At 34.4% G+C, this 25815-nt stretch overlaps 2 protein-coding genes across 2 annotated transcripts; both read right to left on the bottom strand.

Moving 5' to 3' along the window:
* Positions 1-311: 311 nt before the first annotated feature.
* Positions 312-6077, bottom strand: LOC134690691 (uncharacterized). Its single transcript, XM_063550700.1, has 6 exons — positions 5929-6077; positions 4465-4618; positions 4023-4211; positions 3502-3672; positions 1987-2129; positions 312-1254 (listed from the first exon to the last, which is right to left on the bottom strand). Exons 1-6 carry the CDS (start codon positions 6073-6075, stop codon positions 499-501), a joined length of 1560 nt encoding a protein of 519 aa, XP_063406770.1. The 5' UTR covers positions 6076-6077; the 3' UTR covers positions 312-498.
* Positions 6078-6962: 885 nt separating this feature from the next.
* Positions 6963-24516, bottom strand: LOC134689682 (uncharacterized). Its single transcript, XM_063549648.1, has 6 exons — positions 24400-24516; positions 18801-18956; positions 16548-16701; positions 15483-15659; positions 9072-9242; positions 6963-7585 (listed from the first exon to the last, which is right to left on the bottom strand). The coding sequence occupies exons 1-6, from the start codon at positions 24460-24462 to the stop codon at positions 6963-6965; spliced, it is 1344 nt and encodes a 447-aa protein (XP_063405718.1). The 5' UTR covers positions 24463-24516.
* Positions 24517-25815: the final 1299 nt, after the last annotated feature.

Raw genomic sequence — 25815 nt, 5'->3', positions numbered from 1 at the left:
CTTTACAAAATAAATTTGTTATTTGTTTTCAGTAACGCAGTAACGTTGCGATGGAATAGGTTTAGCTTAAAAAACCTTTTTATTTCAAATGTGTGTATCATTTTGGAATCCATTTCAATAAATCGCAGGGGCTAATTTTGATTGTTTTTTCAAAACAAAAATGTAAAAATTTATAGTAAAATAGAATTATTGTAGTTCTTACAAGACAGCAATTACATGATTTTATCTTACTTTTGTTGATGATTTTTAACATACTTCTTGTAAAAATAAAACATAATATTTAACAAGGATGACAGCAAATGACATTTTTTTCCTACATAAATGCACCAGAGTAGCACTTGCCGATTGCATTTGTCAAATTGTATTTGCAAATCAAATTTGGCATTAACTACTGAAAAACTATTAGCTAAACATGATTTCTAGCTGTAGTGTATCCATATATATATCCATAAAAACTAAAATTCGTATGGTGACATTACATCCAAATATTGAATGGAGTTAATTCTCCGTTAGTCTTGTTCGCGGAACGTGCCCATTTCTTACAAATTTCATCAGTTTCATGACTTCGAATCGACTCATATGGAAATCTTCTTTTAACATGTCTTCGTCAATAGACATGAGAATACAACCATCAACCTGGTTTTCTTCAAACACACCCGAATATTTTTCCAGTTTCAATTTCCTTAACCATTCGCTTACGTCCTCTATTGTTAACGAAGCGACATCTACAACCACTTCCGGTTCCGATGTTTGTGACCTTTGAACCGTAGAAGTTGCAGGTTTAGTTGATGGTGAAGGACGAACTAATCCTATATTTTCAACGATTGACCGCCTCTCAGGGATACGTGGTGGTACGTCTGTACTATTATGTGGACTGGTTGGTTTGGGTCTACGTGTTAAGTCAGAACAGGAATCCGTATTTTTGTTATCACTTATTTTTTCTAATGCGACCTTTTCTTGTTTGACTGATGTATCTGACTGTTTTTGTTGGTCTTTTGTCTTCGATGATTGAAGCGTATTTCCCGAATTTGAAAACGATTTTTGGTCCTCATTTTTGTTTTCTCCTTGTTTCTGATCCTTTCTAGGCAATCCAAAACTACCTGTATTCCTCAGTTGCGTTTTGGCGTCCTTAATTGTATTAGGATCAAATTTTGGATTACTAGTAGGCCCCGTTTTTTCGCCGAATATTGTAACTTCGTACTGGCTTTCCTGTTGATTCATTGATATTGTAGATGCTCGGATTACTTCGTAAACCTGTAATTAAATTTCCATACATGTTTGAGATATTCATCTTTTCATTTATACAGTAATTTAATTACTATTCTAAATAGTTATGTATATTAGTTTGGTCTGGATATACATTTTTTTCGGTGTTAGTATTTTATTTACTTGAATGTAATGTATCCTAACTTAGCAAATAAAAAGTCTATAATCACATAGCAAAATCAAATAACAAAACACATCAAAAACAAAGGAACAAGTTGCGTCAAAACAAAAAATAGCAGAAATACCGAACTTAAGGAAAATCTAAATCTAAATCTTACCAAATGGCAAAAACTCTCACTTGTATTATGGTCGAATAAAATTCCAATAAAACAATGTGTGAATAACAGAAATGGACAAAATAGGTTAACATGTCAAAAAAGGAGTGCAGTAGTCAAAATTATGTTCAAATCTAATTTGAAGTATAAACATTGTATCTATTCACTTCTTTTTCATGTGACAAAAAACAAGTATTTTGAATTGAAGTAATTGTAATCCATATAAGAACTACTATATATTCTAATTAAAATTTAAATCATCCTTAATTTGTTCAACGTCATAAGCAAATATATATGGTATAGGAGCTGCTTAACTTCTGCATAGGTTATATTCTTTCATTGTTGCAGTTATTGGGTCTGGGTCGCTCCTGTGCTACATTCTATTTTTTATACGATTAATATATTAACAAGAAAAAGTAAGTAATATTGCATATTAAATCAATACCTTGTCTGTTTGTTTCTGTCTTTTGACGACTGGTTCTGCCTTGTTGTTTCTCAATAGGTCACCAATATTATAATATTCACAGGGTGATATGTAGGAATAGCTTTCTTCAGCGTGTGCCTGTTCAGGTGAGTATAGTGCGATATCTGTAAATAACAATGCAACTAAGTTTATGTGAGTAAAGCGCGATATTTAATATTTAATACCAGTACAATAAAGTTTATGTGATTTTAGCGCGGTATCTGTTCATAACAATCCAATATAAGTTAGGGTGACTTAATTAGCGCGATATATGTTAATAACAATACAATTAACATTTATGTAAAGGCCTTATATCAGTTTATTACAAAACAATTTTAGTTCAGCTGAGTATAGCGCGATATCGGTTCAAAGCAGTACAAGACAATAACGATGAAAACCAAGGAGTAAACAAGACTAAAAAAACCAAAGGACATTTACATCAACATTTATGAATAATAAATAAGAAACAACACGATCTCCACTAAAAACCAGAAGTGAAATCAGGTGCACCGGACGGGTAAGCATTTCCTGTACCGTATACGGCACCCTTCGTGTTATTTCTTTGTTCAGTTCGGTAATGGTGGAAGGTTATTATTACTGAGGAAGAATATCAGATATGATTTATGACACACTTTTGTCATAATGGCCAATTAGCTCAATTAAGGTCCAGGTAAAGACCTGATATTAGTTGCTAACGATATAATTACAGTTCATGTTAGTATAGTTCGATAACTGTTCAAAAGAATACGATCAAAGTTCAGCATGTTCAGAAGAGTGTAGCAGATTGTCTTTCAACAACAATGCAGTTACAATTCACCTGAGCATACTGCAATATATATTGATAAAAGCAATATTAATCGGTTAAAGTTAACAAAAGGTCCAATGTATGTTACTAACAATACAATTAAATTTAAGGTCAGAATAGCACGATATCTGTTTTATACCTTAAGATTAAAGTGAAGATAAGTATAGCGCGATATTTGTTTATAAAAATACAATGAAAGTTCAGAACAGTGTATTGCGTTATATGTTAATAGCAATACAAGTCAAGTTCAAGTGAGTAAAGCGCGATATGTATTCATAATGATTCAATCAGAGGTTCAGGTGAGTATAGCGCGATTTGTGTAAATACCTTTACAATTAAAGTTCGGAAAAGTGTAGCACGATGTATGTTAATAGCAACAAAGTTAAAGTTTAGGTGAGTATGGGGCGATATTTATTCATAACGATTTATTTTAAGTACACACGTCACTCAGGAAAATTACATCTGGTTTTTACTTGTTCTAATGGTTAATAGCGTTTGATTTTGTCAGTTTTTCTGAACTTCGGTTCTTGATTTGCATGTGAACAAGATATGTGTGCCATACTTTTATATATCTTTGTCTTTCAATGTTTTGGTTTCGGTTGTTGATGATAATGATTCATGCAGGATAGCAGTCAAACGCACCCAATATATAAAGTGTTATTACCATTGCTTTGATACCCTTGACGTCATACCTGTATTGCCAAAGGTTTGGTCAAATGTTATATTATCTTTGACAAATTGGTCTGTAACAGAAAGGAAATGGAGGTACTGTTCACCAGTGCAACCTTTTATAGACTTCACGATGGAGAACTGAAGATCAGGGAGATAAGCAGGGACTGCTGTTACACTACCATACAAGTTTCCTGTAAAATGAACATTTTTTGAAAATACATCAATTGAAGTTATGCGATTTTATTTTTCTATTTGTCATATTTATCAAACGTTCTTTATCCAATAAGATATTTTGATATGAATTTATTATGATATGTAAAATATGATACAAAATGTCATAAAAAACTCAAAATGTCAAAAACATTTCTATTAACCTTTTACATGTCAGACAACAAGTCAAGCATCTTGATAATGATAATGTCAGTTTCAGAGATTTCTTTGTTTGAATCCAAGAGGTTTTTCAAAAATGTTCTACAATCAACAGGTTTACGTCAAGAATAGAGACTAAATACTACAACCATCGGTTGGGATTCACACTTACCATCACATATAGCGTTTCCAAGGAGGAAGAAATCATCGTACGTATTGAGAAGCCTGAGGGTAAATAGGCCTGTCCTTAGTAAAGGACCGAGATGTTGTTGGTCTGCATATTGATCCTCATGTGCAGATATCTGTACTTCAATTGGAAGCTCTTTGTGTTCTAAGATCTCCTTTAGTCTAATCGACTTTCCTGGAAAAAAAATCATCTGTTTGTATTGTTCCATAGAGTCATTCTAAAACAAAATTAGAAAAAAATGGAATGGATATGGACGAATAATTACATGAAGCGGTCGTGCATGAGTAATACCTCAAAGGATTTCATCGAGATATGACATGTTTGCTGATCACCCCAATATCACACCGGGTATATCATTTCTTAAGTATGCATTTTTTTCTGTAAAGTTGTATCACAAAATGAAATATTCAGTATTAACGTCACTCACCTTTAGGTTTTCCGTGTTTCATAATATGAAAAGTAACGTCATAATTAGCAGGAATACTGATTTTTCTTCCCTGCAATCCGTACATCCCCTTTTCACCGGAGACCACGACTGCGACAACTCTCTTCTGTGTCGAATATGTCTGGATTCTGAAAACCTATTCAAATAAAATATGAGAAACATATTATCATGCGAGGCGATTGCACATAACAGTAATGAAAGATAAGTATTTGTTGGATACGTTTTGCAGAAAGATGAACTTAGCTGTCTTATCTCGACGACAATAGAAAACAGTGATATTCTATGAAATATAACATGGTCGAAATTGTGTTACTGCAGTACATCACAAATACCAAGATACCAAGATTTAAAAAAAGGTAAAGACCAGTTCTTAATTGAATGTCACGTCAACGTACATATAAAGGTAGTATATCTTCATTATATAAAACCTGTTTCAGACAACCAAATTGATCATTCAACCTTGTTTTGTAATCGCCTATCGAACTGAATAGGTTTTTTCAGATAAAGCTTTGAATAAGTTATAATTTTACAGCATGAAATATAATAGCATTAATTCCGTTAATCAAATATTATCAAAAATTGTGCTTCGCGGGCTGATTGGAAAAAAAATATCTACAGCCTTTTCATAACGTTATCGCATGGAATTTTTACGTCATTCGGCAAATTCCGGTAAATATACATGCATAGCATGTTTTGGGTGGAAAATGTAACAAAGTAGGGTACAAAACAATCAATACAATACAGGGGAAAATATCATGTAAAATGGTAAACAAATGATACAATAAATTCATTTTTTTTCAAAGTTTTAAAAATAGTGTCTGTATTTCTTTCGTTGTCCGTAATCCTACCACTAAAACCGTAGACTCGAGAGATGACATTGAATGAGGGCGGATAAAAGATGAGATACGAAACATGTAGTTATCTGATTGTAGAATCCCAAATTCTTTTCTTCTGTCCAACTTCTTATAGATTTGTTCTCCTTTATATCGTTTGGCCATTTAACTTTACTAATCCCCTGTCTAATTTCTTAATCATTTCCTATCCAATATAACCTCATGTCACCATCATTCATACCTGACCCCTGTCAAATGTCTCAAAGATACCCTCTTTTATATATCACTGTGTCACCATCATGCATTTCCATTCTCAATTTTATGCCTGTCCCTGTAAAACGTCGTAGGGATGCCCTTTCTAATATATCCCTGTGTTTGCCTATCATACATAACAATCCCGTTTTGAATGTCTTAAATGTTTTCGCTTCTATACATTATACAATAAAAAAAATGTCGAATTAAGCAGAGTGTCGGAATACTCGGGGTTTTTTTCTGCAAGGATAGGCATATTTGGGACCATGAAAATGTGTAGGTTAAAGCAGGACGTTGGAATAATCAGGTGTTGGATTAGCCAGGTTTCAGTGTATATTTTTTGGGTCACGATAATACATACCTGACCCCTATCAAAAGTCTCAAAGATGCCCTCTCCCATATATCCCTGTGTCACCATGACCATTTGTGGAAGGTTATCTTTGTAGTGCTCATAAAAGCTTCTCGCGCTGTAATCTTCTTTGGCAGTTTCAAACTCAACATCTACCATTTCTGCCTTTAAATAAAAAAATAAAAAAAATATATTCCTAGATGGCTTTATATGTTAAAAGCTGCGATTGTTTCAACCTTCAGTTGTGATGTTGCTTACACTATAGTCATAGTACAAATTGAAGTATTAGCAAGACTAATTTAAATAAACATTTAAGCGAGAAACAATTTGGAAATGTATTGTAGACTAGATGTGTCAAAGGGACACGAATGCCCCGTCTCAAAAAGTTGAAAAATCTGCAATTTCAATAACACATGTGGACATAAACATGATGGTAGTCTCAAATATCAAAAATCATCTCAAACACTTTTCAAAGTTGTAAAGACTTAATTTTAGCAAAGATTAACGGAGCGGAACAAAACTTAAACTTGATCTCTTACTCATCATGAGTAACTCACATACCAAAAGATCACCCCAATATCAGAAAGCGTTTAGAAAAAAAAACTCCGTATAATGGTTTGTTGCGGAACGACGGAATTCCGAAATTTCTTGACAAGGGTAAAACTTCGTTGCGGGCCCATAAAAATAGCTTGCAACATCCATGTATTGAGCACAATTAAATTTGTGTGTCTGTTTTGTGTACACGACTTAATTATTGGTAAAAAATCAAGGATTTGGATTATTCATTCTTGACACAAACTCGTTACATTCACTGCAAAACAAACCCAAAAAAACCAAAGAAACATTGCTTTTGTCCCTGTTTATCACCTGAAATTCACATTGAGGCCTTACAAACGGAGCAAATAAACTTAATGAACAGTTTACGTCGGTCCCTACCACCGGATTTGGCGATATTCTTTGTTTGCTACTCTATTTCTATAATATTTCATTCAAGTTTGGACCAGTTTAAGGTCTTTTATTAAGGGTGTGTACACTTTCATTTTCCCTTAAGTTACCTCTTGTCCTCTTCCTTTAGGCTGTTCTTTCGTTAAGGGAACAGGTTCCTTTGTTTCGACTGTAGAAGGCGGCAGCGTTCCCGTATCGCCAGATATAATGTTTTCATCTTTGCTGTCTACCTTTTCGTCTGTTTTTGGAGTCGACATATATGTTTTGTTATCGATTGCGGGAGGCAAAACGGTGTCTGTATTTGCAGTTATAATGGACGGTTTATCCGTTATTGACTGGGGTGGTTTGGGGGGTATTGGTGGTGGGTCTTTCTTTACAGTCTCAGATTGGGTGTTAGCTTTATCTGCTATTCCCTTTTCATCCGTATTTGGTATTTGGTTTGTTTGAGTCGACTCCTCAGTTTTCTTTCCACTCGTCGACAGATCACCTGTGTCTGTTTGCTCAGCATCCATTGAAGCGTAAGTTTGGTTGTCGTACTTTGAAACCCGTAAGACATCGTAAACTTTTTCATTTCCTTTCTTTCCCTTTTTGGTGGCAGGCTTTGGTTTGTCATGTCTTAGAAGGTCACCGATGTTATAGTATTCACATGGTGAGATATATGCATAACTTTCTACAACAGAGCTTTCAACTTCCTGACTTCTTTCATTTGAATACAGCGCAATTTCTGAAAATACAAACCAATACGTATACATGAATGTTTGATGGGAGTTCCTCAATTCTTCACTTTAAATTAACGTGACCATTTTTCTCTAATCTTTTTATTTATCGCCAATTGTTAGCACCCACTGTTAGTACCCCATTATTATCGTATCCTTCTTTGTTTGGCATATTTTTTCTATCTTAATTGTTTGAAGCATATATTATTCATTATTCTGTATTATCTAATCCCATCCAGACCTTCATACATTTCTTACAGATATCCTTGATAAAGTTCTGCTGTTAGCAAAGACACTTTATACAATAATTTTATAGACGCAATCATATGACATATCAGTAACAATGATGAGGACGGATTTGTACAAATTGACATAAACTCAATTCCGACCTCTATTTACTGATTGTGATGTTGACAAACATCTTTGAACTATGGATGATAAATATGGAAGATAGTGCCTTACCTACACGTGATATCAACCAATATCGGACCACAGATAAATTATCACGATGTGATTGGTTAAACGCCGTCACGTGGTGACCCCATATGAGACCGTATGGTGTTAGCAAGTTTCATATGGGGTTCATGACGCGTTAATGGGCGACGTCATCTATTAATGGTGTTGTGTTTCATTGTTTATTTTTCAACAAAACGCCGCAGAAAAAGTCCAGCGTCCGATAAATTCGTTATACGGTTAACTACTGACCCCCTACGGATCCATAGAGGGTAAGTAAAGTTCATAGGGAACTCGGCCTCCGGCCTCATCCATATGGATTTTACTAACCCTCTGTGGATCCATACGGGGTCAGTAGCGAACCATATAACTTATAATATGTGTCTTGATCTGTCTCTTTTCATGTTTTTCGTGTTTTTTGTCGTAGTAGTTTTTACTTATACTTATACATTAGAAAATCCCTGTATCTAGTCAGGAACATGACAATTTGTTTTCTGTTCGTTTGATACTATTAAGCTTTTGATTCTGTCATTTAACGAGGAACTTTTTGTTTTTGATTTTCCTTCGAGTTCAGTATTTCAGTTATTTTATTTTAAACTAATCAGTCAAACTTGTCTACAGTCAATTTTCCTTTAAGGAGTTGCACCATAGTTTTAGTGAAATGCATGATTTTATGAGTGAACGTTTACTATAAAAATGCATGTTCTGCACTTGCTTTATCTTAATAATGGATATACTGATCTGTGTTATAAAAGTAAACGACCATTGTCGAATTTCAAAGTTGACCTGTGATGGATACAGATATTTTTTGCTAGACCTGTAAGATCCTAACACTATTTGACTGTTTCGTTTTCTATGCATCCTTACCTTTCAAGTATTTAGCTTCCATAGTTCCTCGTGAAGTAAAATAACACAAAAGCGCTTCGGACGTAAACAACTTTTAACGGGTTATTCTTATGTTTTATCGTTTATTATAACGTAAGACTAAGTATGTTGTGCATTGCTATTGTAATGTATGATACTTTAACTCCAACGTCTTACCTGTGTTACCAAATGATTGGTCAAAGGTAATTTGATCCTTTACAAACTTGTCAGTGACAGACATGAAGGTCTTATATTGGTCATCGCTGTATCCTTTTATAGATTTCACAATAGAAAACCTAAGGTCAGGTAGATATGCAGGAACAGCTGTGACGCTGTCATAAAGTTTACCTGTAATAATTGTCAAATCAAATCCTGTAAAAATTGTAACAAAATTTACCTGTAAAGATTTTCACAAAATTTACCTGTAAAGATTGTCACAAAGTTTACCTATAATAATTGTCACTAAGTTTACCTGTAATGATTGTCAATAACTTTACCTGTAATGATTGTCAATAACTTTACCTGTAATGATTGTCATTAGATTTACCTGTGATGATTGTCATTAGGTTTACCTATTATGAATGTCAATAAGTTTAATTGTAAAGATTGTCTCAAAGTTTACCTGAAATGATTATAATACAGTTTGCCTGTAATAATTGTCATTAAGTTTACCTTTTAAATGATCTTAAATAGTTGTCATTACGCTTACTTGTAAAGATTGTCTCAAAGTGTACCTATAAATATTGTCATAAAGTTAATACCGGCGTCACACATTAGCGTATAGCTTCCACGTACGGCGGGCATGGTACAAATTCATGTACGGTGCCAATACCCTAGTAATTTTTGATCCATTCAACCTTTCAATCATATCTGTATCGTGTGCATAACGGGCTTTAAGAGTGCGGACGTTCGAGAAGCATATCTTAGTGTTTATCGGACGTTTAAGTAACGTATGTTGAGACGCGTCCCGGTGTTATATAGTCATTCTTCCCCCATGCCAGTTTTCCCCCGGGGGAAAAACTGGCATATGCCAAATTTTCCCCCGGGGGAAATTTGGATCATTGTCATTCTTCCCCCGCGGAAAATTGGCAATACGTATACATATAGCCATTTTTCCCCGTGCCAGTTTTCCCCCACAGTTAACTATATATAAGTCTGAAAATTAAACCCTACAGTGTTGAATTAGATTTTTATGCGGGATATGAACTGTTCAGCGCTCTAGAGCACTTTACCACATTCGCTATATAAAATATAAACACGATTGTATAAAATATATATATCTTATATCAATACCGCTGCGCAAATTTTAAGACTGATATATATTTTAACTCATCTGCAATCAATTAAATCTTTATCCTCAATATGTATTGCATGTACTGTGTTACAACACTAGATTCTACAGCTGTCGGGCAGAATCTCAGCGAGGTTACAGTACATTTCAGTCAGTATGTAGTTAATGATAATATCTTTGGTTAGCTTGCATGTTAGCTGAACCGTGAAGTCATTGTTAGATAAAGTAAACTTCCCTCCTTTAACAGTAGACTAGCCCAACAGATAAGAAATCTATCTCTCTGTAGGACTAAGCTACTTTAAAAGGAGGGAGGTTTACCTTGCCTAACAATGCCTTCACGGTTCAGCTAACAAGCAAGCTAACCGAAGATATTACCATTAGCTACATACTGAATGAATTGTGCTGTAAAACAAATATTAGCCTCCGCAAATTGCAGATCTAGCATTGTTGTGCTGAGTAATCATAAAATATTTTATATTATTAACATATTATATACGTTTAAACATTTGACAACTTTATGACAGATATTGCAATGCTATCTGAATGCTAAAAAAATCTGTTTTTTCGAATTTTGATGCTTTTAAGAATTGTTGATTATACATTATGTTTGCATGTCCTTTGAAAGGTCTGGTATCAAGAATTGGATTCCTTAACTTTGTTACAGGGGTGCCCTCTTCATTCGAAAAAGTTTGTCAAAATACCGACCACATATATATGGTGGACATAAAAGCGTTTTCCTATTCATATTTACTGCAGATGATAAAGTGATATCGTAAAAAGTTTAGATTCACACTTTCACCTCAGGATTACTTTTTTTTTAAAATTCATACAGTTATTGATTGAAAGAAATTGATTGTTGAAAATATTGATTAATATGTATTGATGCGTGATTATTCCAAAATACACTCTCTACATAGATATATGAAGATGTGGTATGAGCGTCAATGAGACAACTCTCCGTCTAAGTCACAATTTGTAAAAGAAAACCATTATAGGTCAAAGTACGGTCTTTAACACAGGACCTTGGCTCATATCAAACAGCAAGCTATGAAGGGCCCCAAAAATATATTAGTATGATGAAGGTTTGGTACTGGTAAACTAATCAAACAAGTAACTATTTTCGCCGACGTAATATTACTTGGGGGAAAAGTAGCTTATCATGCTTCTAAGGGGGAAAAATAGGACTGATCCAAATTTTCCCCCCATTACGATGAGGGGGGAATTTAGATCATGCCAATTTTTCCGGGGGGAAAAATTGGACCGATCCAATTTTTCCCCCCGGAAAAATTGGCATGGGGGAAGAATGACTATAGGACACCGGTCGTATTTTGGACGATAATTCGTGCTTGCAGCGTGTCTGGGACTTTTATTTGTGGGGAGGTTTGTTTCAAACATACCCGTATACTTTTTAGTTGCTACCGGCGTCACACATTAGCGTATATATCCGACGTACGCCGGGCGTGCTAAAAACATGTACGCTGCCAATACCCTAGTAATTTTGGCTGCATTCAACCTGTCAATCACATCTGTATCGTGTGAACAACGAGCTTTAAGCGTGTATTGGACGCACGAGAAGCGTACCTAAGCGTTTATCAGGCGTTCAATTAACGTATGTTTGTGTAGAGCTGGTGTTTGTCTAAAGTAGATGGAATGCACACTACAAAGGAAAAACAGTCTATTGGACGTATTTCAGACGCGTCCCGTTCGTATATTGGACGATGATCCCTGCTCTCGGTGTGTCTTGGACGTTTAATTATTGGTTGTATGTTAAAACATACCCACAAATGTTTTAGGTAAAGTCGAGCGATTTTGAAGCGTATACAACGTGCCCTAAACGTGTCTCATACTTATCTGTAGCGTTTTCAACGTGCTTGTAGCATATATATTACGTGCGTGTAGAGAACAGGTATTGGTATACGCTTGTCAAACACCTGATCTGGGTTAAAAGGTGTATGTTGCATAAAAGTTTCTTGGAGTTGTAGCGTTCACTATGCGTATATCTTTGCATTTCAACGTACTTCAAACTTATTCAACGCGCGTTTAACGATTGCTTAGCGTTCCACTGGCTTGCCACTAACGTTTACGGACTTTCCTAATTTTATCTGTACTTCTGGTGCATGCCTGTCTATACACCAATATGTGACTCCGGCATAAAGTCGAACTATTTTGAAGCGTATTAGACGGTACGCACAGTATTGGTGAACCCTACTAGTTCCGCGTTTTTTCTCCCTAATTTGAGCATGTCTTTTAGAATAAATGAAAACTGGTATGATATGTAATGTCTAAAAGACTATAGATTTATAGTAATATCTTTGAAATAATAAAACTATAACATAAAATTAAATCAAATAACCCTAAAGGGAAAAAAACGTCAAAAAATATGAGCGTAACTTGTAACATGGAAATCGAGTTTTTTTAGTAATTTGAATCAGAAAATCTTATATTAGCACACAAATTAGCAGGAAATGCTATGCGAAATTTTAGCACAATTCGCTACGACGTCGCATCCGACGTTTTGGGCATTTTTTTCAAATATGCGAGTTAGAAGATGCATTGAAATGTCCAAAAGAGGATGTAACAAGACATATGAAATAGGGGAAAAAATTACAATGGATTCTACGGTAAGAAATTTTATAGAATGCAATAATATGTTAACGAAAAAAAAACATATATTCTTAATGTGCTTTTAATATCGTTTACAAATAGTACAACAATATGGGTTGGAAGTGGAATTTTCTAATCGAATTTTAACTTTTTGCTTGTCTCGTCCATTTTGTTACCGTGTGCTAAATGCACAAATTATGTACGTTTTCGTAAAGATGTTGTACATTCGAACGTAAATATAAATCAATTATGTATCTTATTCTTTAATTTATGTATAGTTTTCGTAATGTGTTTTTAAAAGTCTTTCTCATATAAAAGGAATAAATAATGAAAGACAACAAAATAATAAGAAAATCGAAATGTCTAGTCTGATTTGTTACCGTGCAATCTTGTAACATTTTTCCGTGATTTTCAACGTCATTTTGATTGTTTATGCATTAACTACGTTCAAATTTAACCACCACTAAAAGAATAAGATTAAATAAAGAAAGAAAGGAAAAAAGAAGAAGAGAACAAAAAGCGGGATGCTAAGATTAAGATGCAAACGTTAACATTTAGCTTCAATCACGTTCTCTCAACGTTCCGTCGATGAACGTTTTCTGACGTTACAAACGTAGCACCAATACTGTGCGTAACGTCATATAACGTGCCCTAAACGTGTCTTCAACTTATTTGTAGCGTTTTTAACGCGCTTGTAGTGTATGGATTATGTGTTTGTAGCGTACAGGTGTACGCTTGGCCAACGCTTTAGGTGGATGAAAATGTGTATGCTGCATAAAAGTTTCTTGAAGTTGTAGCGTTCACCAAGCAAATACCTTTACATTACGACTTATTGCAAACTTATGCAGCGCGCGTTTAACGATTGCTTAGCGTTTCTCTGACATGCAACTTACGTATACCGATGTTGTCAATGTACTTTGTACGTCTGGTACACGCCGGTATATACGCCAATGTGTGACGCCAGCATTACTTTTAAGGATGGTCATAAATTTCAGATGAATTATTGTAATGAATTTTGACCTGGGATGATTTTCATAAAGTTAATATGCTATGATTGTCTAAGATTTTACCTTTAATGATTGTATTTATTGTTTAGATATTTATTATTGTTCTGCCGTGTAGTTGCACTCACTGAAACTGATGTAATAGGAGGGTTAGTTTAGCTTAAAATATTTGTTATTCAAATAAATTGAATTGGATTGGGCAACAGGCATAGCCTATGTAAGTCCTCTCCACAAAACAAGGTACAATATATAACATTCAAACAAAGCAACACATACACAAACATAAAGACAAAACAGAATTAATTTTTCAAAAATACCTCTTAGCTGACTGGAATGATCTTTCAAATAGTTAATTTAGATAAAAAAGTATGACTATTTTAAAAATGGGAGGGTTAAACAGCCATCAACATTTTTTTTATTTGCACTTCAACTAATATATATGACAATGGTGTTAATTAAAAATTACATTCCCGTTTTCTTCACTTAATTTAAGTTTAAGTTCCGAGTTAAATCAGATATAGATGCCAATGGTATGTTCCACCTATACCTATTACTGAATCCAGACTTTCCCATAAATAATCGTAAGTATAGTGAAAACAATCGCAACAACGAGTTATAATATTTTCCCGCGTTTCGCTCAGTATAGCGGGAAAATGTTGTATTCTCGATATGGGAATCGTCATTTTTCGGTAGGCCGAAGAAAATCTATCCAATCAGAGGACTGACTGTTGTGGTCATTTATAAGGTGGTTTTTTTTCTGTGGCAGAAAACTGCAAGCTACGTATACATGTAGTATCCGTAAATGACTCTTACAGTTTTGTTAACAATTTGTTAATTAAGGTTAATTTAACTTTTTTAACGGAGTATTTACGGATTATCATAAATGCTCACTTGTGATTATCATTTTTTTATGACTCGTTAACATCCCTTATGGAACTGAAAAGTTTGCCGCATACTTTCAGCAGACTTGCTGCAAGCTTGCAGAAAACAAACGTAAGCAGGAACACAAAATATAGTGTTTGCAGATGTTTTCCGAAAATGTTTACATTAGACACTCTTGTGTTTCTTCGCAATATCAAATTAATTTTTATACACTACTGACTTACTTTTTATCTTTGAATCGAGAGTTTCAGTCTTACATGTACAAAACAAACCCGTCCGCTTTATTAACGAAAGATCTAATGACCATAATGTTTACAATTTGAATAGCAGTTATTTCCTTTCTTGTATGGACCCAGAGATTGAATAATATAAAAACTAAAAAACCATATTTTCCGAATTCCTTTGTTAATTATTCTAAAATAACAAAGATAATTTCTATATCGTTTTCATTTTTGGTTACCAAAGTGTTGACTATGGCCAAGCGATTGTATAGGACAGGCCAAAGTACAATGAACAAGCAAGTGATTGTACAGTCAATAAATATATCCGACGTTTAAATTAATGATTTCTTTGAATTTTTATTAAACTTTTAAAAACTGTTTAAACTTTCAGGCAGGTACAACTATACGCATAAAAAGGTATATGTGGGAGTTCTGATGGCAACGATTGTTTTCTCTATGTTTTTATTAGCATCTTTGTCTTGCAGTCATGTGTAAGATTTTATCAACTATCTTACTCAGATTGAATATGGATTATACATGGCAGATTGCGGTAGATGAAAATGAGTATGTGTGTCAATAAACTCACCATCGCAAATAGAATTCCCAAGCAGATAGAAATCCTCATATGTATTAACAAGAGTCAAGGTAAAAGATGCCGCTCTTGCTGTCGAACCAATTAAAACTGTCTCGTCTCCAGCAAATTGGACTTCCAACGGGAGTTCTTTGCGCTCCAATATTTCTTTTAAACTTGCTGGTTTGCCGACTACAATGTTACATAGAAAAGAAAGTACAAATTGATATAGCTATTACATGATCTTTCTATTTGTCTACAAAATTGTCCTCGGTGATGTTAAATGTCATTTGATAACTGACTGTTTATTAGAAAAACTTGTTTTCCGTAATAAAATCTTCTTTATCTTTAATGATATAAAGATACTGCAATGTTTCCTGGAGATATATTTTCATCGGGTTATACTTTTGTCAAATATATGTCTTTGCATGCAAGATCAAAATAGTGTGGGAACAAAATCTCTTTTTTGTATTTTGGCAAAATATTATTTAAACTAGGACAGTTGTCATTATTAAAAAAGATAAAGATTTGATATTAAGTAACCAAGCGCATTTTTCAAACAACAATGGGGTGCAATTTTCACAAAGTTTGAAAGGACTAAAAACATGGTAAAAGTCACTTCCATATAAATAAAATAGTAACAAAATTGTTTTATTTAACTATTTTCAGCTATTAAAAAAAGCTTTCTGAAAGTAATAAGAAAAAAATGGGGTAACTATTGTTTTGTTACGAAGTAAAATGAATGAGCCTTCTACAATAGGTTCTTATCTGAACCTAGATTTTCTTATTTGTCGTTTCCATAATTTTTGTTGAATTGTTTGTGAAGAATCAAAACTATATAAGTAAATGTATATGTATATATACAAAACAAATTACCATAGGAAAACAACATATTTATTTCTTCAAGTAAAGAATGAAAATACCAATACAGTATAGTTTGTATCAAAACTTTTATATTCACAAAACGCCGAACCGATCATTTTGCTTTTTTTTTAATTTCTTCAAACAATAACATGGATGATGGTTTTTTTAAACGTCACATTTTATAAAAACATAACGTATCAAATTTTTAAAAGTAACCTTTGAATTTTCCTAGTTTCAAAACGTGAAACTTGACGTCATAATCAGCGGGAATACTAATTTGTCTTCCCTGTAACCCGTACATCCCTTTTTCACCAGAAACAACCAGTGCAATCACTCTTTTCTGTTTGGTATATGTTTGTATTCTAAAAACCTGCAATTGTATTAACATAAAAATAGAATATATATCATTAATCTTTGTTGGGTGTCACGTGAGTTAAACTTATTTCTGAAAGCGATATATGTTGGCGAGTTCAAAATAAGATGGTTTCAGAGACAAACTGTAGCAGTAGAATATTCAAGCCAAAATCCAAAATTCAAAGGACTTAACTCATAGACAAAAACGGAAAATCATAACTTGCTATTGAAATCCACATCTTCATGGTATATAGATATGGGAAGATGCAGTGTGAAGGCCAATGAGACAAATCTCCATACAAATAACAATTTATAAAAGTAAATCATTATAGGTCAATGTACGGCCTTCAACACGGAGCCTTGGCTTACACCGAACAAAAATCTATAAAGAGCCCAACAATTACTAGTGTAAAACCATTCAAACGGGAAAAGCAACGGTCTAATCTATATAAAAACGAGAAACGAGAAACACGTATACTAAATTACATAAACAACATCCTTATTAAGATCTATTGTCAACAAAGTTTCATGAAATGCTGCTGTGTTGCTTTATACGCGTTGATATGCCAAGAACGGGACGGATTGACGGACAGACGGAGGACGAAGCCTCTAGGGATCAAACACAATAAACCCTAGGAACGCAGATTTGTTGCGTTGATATAAACTAAAGACTAAGGTTTTTTTAAATCATAATGCAATCATAAAAGGTAGGATTAGGGAGCATGTTACAACTGGAAAACATAATGACATTTTTAAAACTAGATTTTTATAAACTGATATTGAAATCAAATATGATGTTTTAGGGGTTCGTTTGGATAGTAATTCCGGCAATTGTAACAAACATCTGTATCATACATACCTGTCCTCTATCAAATGTATCAAAGATGCCCTCTCCCATATATCCTTGTGTCACCATCATACATACCTGACCCCTGTCAAACGTCTCAAAGATGCACTCTCTCATATATCCTTGTGTCACCATTATACATATCTGACCCCTGTCAAATGTCTCAAAGATGTCCTCTCCCAAATAATCTTGTGTCATCATCATGGCATACCTGTCCCCTGTCAAAAGTCTCAAAGATGCCCTCTCCCATGTATCATTGTGTCACCATCATACATACCTGTCCCCTGTCAAAAGTCTCAAAGATGCCCTCTCCCATGTATCATTGTGTCACCATCATACATATCTGTCCCCTGTCAAAAGTCTCAAAGATGCCCTCTCCCATGTAGCCTTGTGTCACCATCATACATACCTGTCCCCTGTCAAAAGTCTCAAAGATGCCCTCTCCCATGTAGCCTTGTGTCACCATCATACATACCTGTCCCCTGTCAAAAGTCTCAAAGATGCCCTCTCCCAAATATCATTGTGTCACCATCATACATACCTGTCCCCTGTCAAAAGTCTCAAAGATGCCCTCTCCCATGTATCCTTGTGTCACCATCATACATACCTGTCCCCTGTCAAATGTCTCAAAGATACCCTCTCCCAAATAATCTTGTGTCATCATCATACATACCTGTCCCCTGTCAAATGTCTCAAAGATACCCTCTCCCAAATAATCTTGTGTCATCATCATACATACCTGACCCCTGTCAAATGTCTCAAAGATGCCCTCTCCCATATATCCTTGTGTCACCATCATACATACCTGTCCCCTGTCAAATGTCTCAAAGATGCCCTCTCCCATGTATCCTTGTGTCACCATCATGGCATACCTGTCCCCTGTCAAAAGTCTCAAAGATGCCCTATCCCATGTATCATTGTGTCACCATCATACATACCTGTCCCCTGTCAAATGTCTCAAAGATGCCCTCTCCCATGTATCATTGTGTCACCATCATACATACCTGTCCCCTGACAAATGTCTCAAAGTTGCCCTCTCCCAAATAATCTTGTGTCATCATCATACATACCTGTCCCCTGTCAAAAGTCTCAAATATGCCCTCTCCCATGTATCATTGTGTCACCATCATACATACCTGTCCCCTGTCAAAAGTCTCAAAGATGCCCTCTCCCATGTATCCTTGTGTCATCATCATACATACCGGACCCCTGTCAAATTTCTCAAAGATGCCCTCTCCCATGTATCATTGTGTCACCATCATACATACCTGTCCCCTGTCAAAAGTCTCAAAGATGCCCTCTCCCATGTATCCTTGTGTCACCATGACCATTTGAGGTAGATTGTCTTTGTAATGCTCATAGAAACTTCTGGCACTGTATTCATCTGATAATGTTTCAAACTGAACATCATTTGAGTCCTCCATCTGAATTAACAAATTGAATATAGAAAGGGGTGAATGGATTTTTATAAACAGTTGATTTCTTTAATTTAGGAAGTGGATATATTTAAATATATTTAATAGAAAATGTATCGTTTACATCATATCTAAATTTATCTGATTTCCAACATCGTTTCCTTATATATGCGTTATCTTGGTTATCTAAGGCTAGTATTCTCACACACGTGACATAGCTTTTTTATTATTTTATTTTAAATATATAAAATTTTTTAATTCAAAGCATTTATAATGCAAATGCATTAAATTAAATGGCTTTTATATGTACATGTATATAGGAAGTATTTATAATAAAGTTCCCCGGAGGAGGTAAGATAGGGGATAAAATCAATACTGCTTTATACATTGTTATAAGGAACATATTGTTCGTGGATATTGCTGAAAAAAGAGTTTATAAAAAAGAAGATGTGGTATGATTGACAATGAGACAATTGTCCACAAGACACCAAAATGACACAGACATTAACAACTATAGACCATCGTACGGCCTTCAACAATGAGTTAAGCCCATACCACTCACAATGTAGTCGGCTATAAAAGGCCCCGATATGACATTGTAAAACAACTAACGGCCTTATTTATGTAAAAAACTGAAGAAAAAAAAATTTGTAACACATAATCAAACAAAAACTACTGAATTACAGACTCTTGACAGGGACAGGCACATACATACATAATGTGGCGGGCTAAAACATGTTAGCGGGATCCCAACCCTCCCCTAACCTGGGACAGTGGTATAACAGTAAAAATAAGAACGAACTATAAAAATCAGTTAAAAAAGGCTTAACTCATCAGATGGAAAAAAAAATACAAGTGGACGTGGCCGGGTACTTTGCCTGTATCAAAAAGTGGAAGAAATAAATCCTCTGCTATACCCCTCCCTTAAAAAAGGGATGGATAATTGATATTTCCTACTTCCTTTAAATGTTTTCATAAATAACGTATGTATGCTCACAGACCGTTATAGTTTATTGAAGAGGAAGCTTACCGATTTTTATTTAAATACATGCTAAAACACGCTTTATTGAAAGAGCTCACAGGTATATTGTAAAATATATATCAATTGAAAACGATTAAGTTCAGGATGCAATTCAATTTTCATTGTTATGATGGTGTAATTCTATCTATCCAAATCACACCTCTGTAAAAGTTATTTTGATGTATGGGGAAAACCCTACCATAACATTGATAAACCCGGGTATTGTTATCCATGAACATAGACAATCACAGGTCACAGTAGTGCCTTCAACGATGAGCAAATCCGTACTAGATAGTAAGCTGTAAAATCTCCCAATAGGATGTTCAGTAGAAAATTATTCAAAATATTAAAAAGGAAGAAAAAGTAGACATTAATATTCAAGTATATATCAAGTCGTGTATTTTAACCTAGAAAGAAAAACACACATCAAAAGGGCAACACACTTTCTTGACAATTTATTCTGATAAAGGGAGCATAAACAGACTGATACTAGTCTGAATTCCAACCGTCTCACATTTTCATTTTTCAGTCAATATGTTTTTTGAAATACACTTGAAAAATGACTTTTTCTTATTATTAGGCATGTGTACTATGATCTACTATACTTTGAGTATCACTTAAACATATGTACTTTTTTAAAAACGGAAAGGTCATACACTTACTACTCAAAATACTATATAAAGAAAAGACATATCGCCATCGTACTAAAACTTTTGTATCTAGATCTGTACTATTTCAAAAAGTGGGTAGACAATTATACCCGATCTGATCAAAGACTAGATCTATATATATAAAGAAATAAGCCCTAGCACATTAAATATTTCTAGAGTTCCTGCTCGTTTATAAATATTGTAATGAAATATTTGCCGCTGGACGATAAACAAGGCAAAATCCATCAGTCAATAGTCCATCCTTATATACGCCACTGTAATCTAATTCTTAAGAGATGATAAGTAAACAATGTTTTGCGCTCATAAATTAAACGAATAGCAGTCTAATAATGAATGAAAAAATAAGTTTTATATAATGAGGGCCGAGGTAAAATAATTGAACGTTTGGTAGGCTTAAATATGTAGTTTCTGTTGCCCTACCGTTGTCTAATTTTTACCATCCTGGATTGGTTAGGACATTTTTGATTTTTTTTTTGAGGACTGCCCTCAATGCAGTTATAACATCTCAACTGTCACAACCTTTGGAAATCTAGAGTTGTGCCATTTCACATCGTAAATTACTATTTTTATTTTTGGCATATTTCTGTAGTCTTTGCGGAAATTTTAAAATTGTTCCAGCGTTCGCTTAAATTGTATAAATCAAGATTTTGATAGAGTCTTAATTTGAATTGACATGATTCATTTGTCATCGTGCAATTACCGAAGAAGGATATCTGTTATTTGAAATATCTAATATTTGTATATTTTATGGTTATTTAATGGTGGTGTTGTACCCTTTTTGACTTGTTATATATACATATAAGTACGTCTGAGTCAGTGACAACTCTACAACAGATCTATCCATCGGATCACCAGCAGTGATGGTGATACATTGCTGTGTACATAATGTATATACAACTCGTCTAAACATCAACCCAACAATGTTAGACCTGTAAATTTGCTTTCACAAATTTTGTGTTCTTCCCTCGCCGGGATTGTTGGGTTGATTACTATTAATCGAGAAGACCTCATTTTGGGTGTCGCTTCTCTTCTTTCCACAATAAATTAATCACCATGCCTCTGTGTCCTATGGGTACAGTGCATAATCGCATTTGTCATCCATTCATATGATTAATCAGATTGATTTATTTTGGGTGAAAAACGAGAAAAAAGACGTCCGGATATGTTTCCGTCATTGGGCGAAATTTTAAGTCAGATAAGTCTTCCGGTTTGCGTTTTTCTGTATACTTTGAACATACTTTAATACTACGAATACAGTGTATTTTCTGTCTTAAATCCGTCATTGAACGAAATTTAAGTCAGATTATACCTCTGGTTTGCGTTTTTTCTTTTTTCTTTGAAACAAATACATATACTACGAATAAAGTGTATTTTCTGTCTGATATCATTCTCAAGTTTACTATCCACGGCAGTCACAGGGTTTATTTAATAGAGAGGGTCTGAATAATATATCAATGACCGCTGTGGATCAATTATTAAACTGAGAATTGACTGTAAAAAGAAAATACATTTTCGGGACGTCTGGAACCGGTGTTTTTAAGATCGAAATTTCAGGATTGACCATTTCGGGATCCGGGATTTCTTTATTCGAATTTTGGGATGTCGAGATATTTAATTTGTATAATAAATTCAGAACCTCGGGATTTCATGTTTTTAAGCACGGGATATTGGGATAGGGGCCCCTCCGCAGTGGCGGATCCAGAAATTTTCATACGCAGGGGCCCGTTGACTGCCTAAGAGGGGCCCGCTCCGGTCATGCTTCAGTGATTCCCTATATAAGCAACCAATTATTTTCAGAAAGTGGGGGGGGGGGGGCGGGCCCCCTAAATCCGCCTCTGCCCCGACCCCCCTTTTAATGGATATTCATAATATACAGATAAGCGCTACAATTATTCATGTGTCATTAAAATTAATAGAGAACAAACAAACAAAAAAGGATTTTTTTGTGGAAAAAGGAGGAGCTGGGCTAGAAAAACAAGTATCCTGTCCCAAATTACCTATGACTTTTGATACCCTTTCTGAAATTCTCAAGTCACTAAATGTTTTACAAAAAAAGCCTTATTTATGAACAAAAAATGAACGAAAAACAAATATCACTGAACCACTGAATCACAGGCTTCTGACTGGAATGTTCATAATTCATGTACACTAAATGTATCTTCATAATGAAATTAATAGAAAACAAAAAAAATGGGAATTTTGGAAATAAAGGAGGAGGGTTTAAAAAAAAACATTTTCCTGTCCCCAAGTACCTATGAATTTTGATACTTTTCCTGAAATTCTCAAGTCATTAAATCTTTTACAAATTTCTTCCTACAACACTTTACATCCTTTCAAATACGCTCTGAATGCCCGCGATTTCGCGGGTGTGTTCTAGTATATATATATATATTCTGAATGCCCGCGATTTCGCGGGTGTGTTCTAGTATATATATATATATATTATATATATATATATACAACTCGTCTAAACATCAACCCAAAAATGTTAGATCTGTAAATTTGCTTTCGCATATATATACAACTCGTCTTAACATCAACCCAACAATGTTAGATCTGTAAATTTGCTTTCGCAAATATTTTGTTCTGCCCTCGCCGGGATTCGAACCCATGCTACTGTGATATCGTGACATTAAATCGCCTGCACTGCAACCGTCCCGCTAGACCGCACGACCACCTGGGTTCTACTTTATATATACATATACAGAGAGACAGAGAAGGGATGAAAGGAAAAGGGTAAAAAGAAAGAGGGTGAAACAGATGGAGACAGAGGAGGAGAAACAGAGATATAGACAGAGAAGAAGAGATGAATGAAAAAAGAGATAGGAAAATTAAATGACATATAAAGAGGAACTAGTGAATAGGAAGGAAAAGAGTAAAGTATGAAGATAAGAAGAAGAGGCGATTGAGAACATAGTTAGTCTACTATCACAGTCTTCATAGTTGTGGTAGTTTGTACCAATTTTCAACATGATATATTTTCTTACAAAATATATATAGTTTTACTTTTTGGGATATATACATTTATATTTAGTAATAATGTGAAATGCATTAGATTGTATGGGTCTTCTCTCGATTGCAATTGGTAGGCATATCCCTATATGTTTCATGGATTTGACGACCTGTTTCTTGTTATATCAGTTTGTCTCTAATATTTTTTTACTTTGGAGGTATTTGATTTTTCTAAGCACCTCTTATAACAAATAAAGATGTAAAACATTTGTTTTCTGATTGTGTTTCTTGACAGCAGGGAATAATCAAACTCTTCCTTACTTCATTCAAATCAACTGAACACAGTAAAATTATATACCTTGGTTTCGCCAAACCTGACAATGTTTTTTCGGGGTACCAATCTGCTCTACCACCCTCTCAGCTATATGAGTTATTTGTATAATGTTTGTTATCTACGCAGTATTAATATTCTGTTGAATTTCTAATACGGTATGCGCACTAACACGCATTGGGGATACCATATGTATTGGAAATCGATAGTACAACAATTTATTATCAGAATCAAAACTACATTTCAAACTGAAACCTACACTATATTGAAAGTACAAAGTTATACATGTATAATTATTTGTCAAAAACAAAAATTAATAATTTTATTCCTAAATATCCTCAATTTCAAAAATATGTCGTTAGTAGTTGATGATCTATTATGAATCTGAGAAGTATGTGTAAATTAGGAAAATATACAAAGAAATCATTACTGAAACGTAAAAACTTAGTAATTACTCCAAAAATACAAGTAACTTACTTTTTGTCCTGTTAGGAAGTTCAAACAAGGCTTGTTTTGTACAACCCGGAAGAAATTAGACATTTCAATCTGTATACGAGCAGTTTAAATAGAATTAAAATGCATGGTTGAATAATCGAGGATATATCAGTTACCTATACCTAAATACCTATATAATTAAATTATCGAAAGTCAACATGAGTGTAGATAGGGAAAAATAAATGTCTATTCAATATTATATAATGCATATAAAAAAGAAGATGTGGTTTGATTTCCAATGCGACAACTGTCCACAAGAGACCAAAATGACACAGACATGAACAACTATAGGTCACCGTACAGCCTTCAACAATGGGGGAAGCCCATACAACATAGTCAGCTATAAAAGACCCCGATAAGACAATGTAAAACAATTCAAACGAGAAAACTAGCGGCCTTATTTATATAAAAAAAATGAACGAAAAACAAATATGTAACACATAAACAAACGACAACCACTGAATTACAGGCTCCTGACTTGGGACAGGCACATACATAAATAATGTGGCGGGGTTAAACATGTTTGCGGGATCCCAACCCTTCCCTAACCTGGGACAGTGGTATAACAGTACAACATAAGAACGAACTATAAAAATCAGTTGAAAAAGGCTTAACTCATCAGATGGACAAAAATACAAGTGGACGTGGCCGCGTACTTATACATGTACATCCCGACACAAAAGACACAATGAACAGATTTGAGAGTACTCGCAGTTACATGTTTACAGTTCGTTATTGAATGAATTTTATTTGCAAAAGCATATTGAACATGCTATGGCAATATAATGTGACAAAAGACTGGTAACAGAGAACAATACAATAACATTCATGTTGTAGCTAACCAATAATATCAGATCTAGCTTTCCATGTTAATATTATGTGCAGTGATAGCACACTCCCAAGATGGCTTGCTGGTGGTGGTGGTGGGGGGGGCGAGGCTCAAAGTCAGGCCGCTTTATTACACAAATGGCACTTCACTAACACATTGTTGTGAGTAAAAGATGTCCCCCTTTTCGTTTCTTTTTTAGAATATCTGAATTGTATAAGAGTCTAAGGTACATTCCGGTTTAAAAAAAAATAATTCAAGGGTAATATGAACATTTAAATTTAAAAAGATTATGATGGACAAACAGTTAAAAAGATCATGTCATATTTTGTCCGACTCATTTCAGCATGTTCAGTGTACTAGTATGACAAACAACACATTTAACTAATTATCATTTTGTTCTACTCTACTATCTATAGAAACTAGACAACACCGGGACAAATCGCGTTATTTGTCAAATAATGTAGAAGGATCGATGACAAATGGACAGCCGGGTTGCGTTCAATATCGTAGGCCGGCTACGTAGTGCTACGTAGATTTTGACTGTTGAGCGTGTACAGCAATATCATAGT

The sequence above is a fragment of the Mytilus trossulus genome, chromosome 11 (assembly GCF_036588685.1).
Source record: "Mytilus trossulus isolate FHL-02 chromosome 11, PNRI_Mtr1.1.1.hap1, whole genome shotgun sequence".
NCBI lineage: Eukaryota > Metazoa > Mollusca > Bivalvia > Mytilida > Mytilidae > Mytilus > Mytilus trossulus.
The sequence above is the reverse complement of the archived record's forward strand: the minus strand, read 5'-3'. Positions and strand labels throughout refer to the sequence as shown.

Excerpts from the sequence above, each read along its gene's own strand:
- LOC134690691 (XM_063550700.1), bottom strand. The coding sequence starts at position 6,075 with ATGGTAGATGTTGAGTTTGAAACTGCCAAAGAAGATTACAGCGCGAGA. Across the intron at positions 3,673-4,022 it reads TGGAAACGCTATATGTGATG|GAAACTTGTATGGTAGTGTA; the intron begins GTAAGTGTGAAT and ends TTCATTTTACAG. Across the intron at positions 2,130-3,501 it reads CCAAACCTTTGGCAATACAG|ATATCGCACTATACTCACCT; the intron begins GTATGACGTCAA and ends TGTTATTTACAG.
- LOC134689682 (XM_063549648.1), bottom strand. The coding sequence starts at position 24,462 with ATGTCTAATTTCTTCCGGGTTGTACAAAACAAGCCTTGTTTGAACTTC. Across the intron at positions 9,243-15,482 it reads TGGGAATTCTATTTGCGATG|GTAAACTTTATGACAGCGTC; the intron begins GTGAGTTTATTG and ends CAATTATTACAG. Across the intron at positions 7,586-9,071 it reads CCAATCATTTGGTAACACAG|AAATTGCGCTGTATTCAAAT; the intron begins GTAAGACGTTGG and ends TTGTATTTTCAG.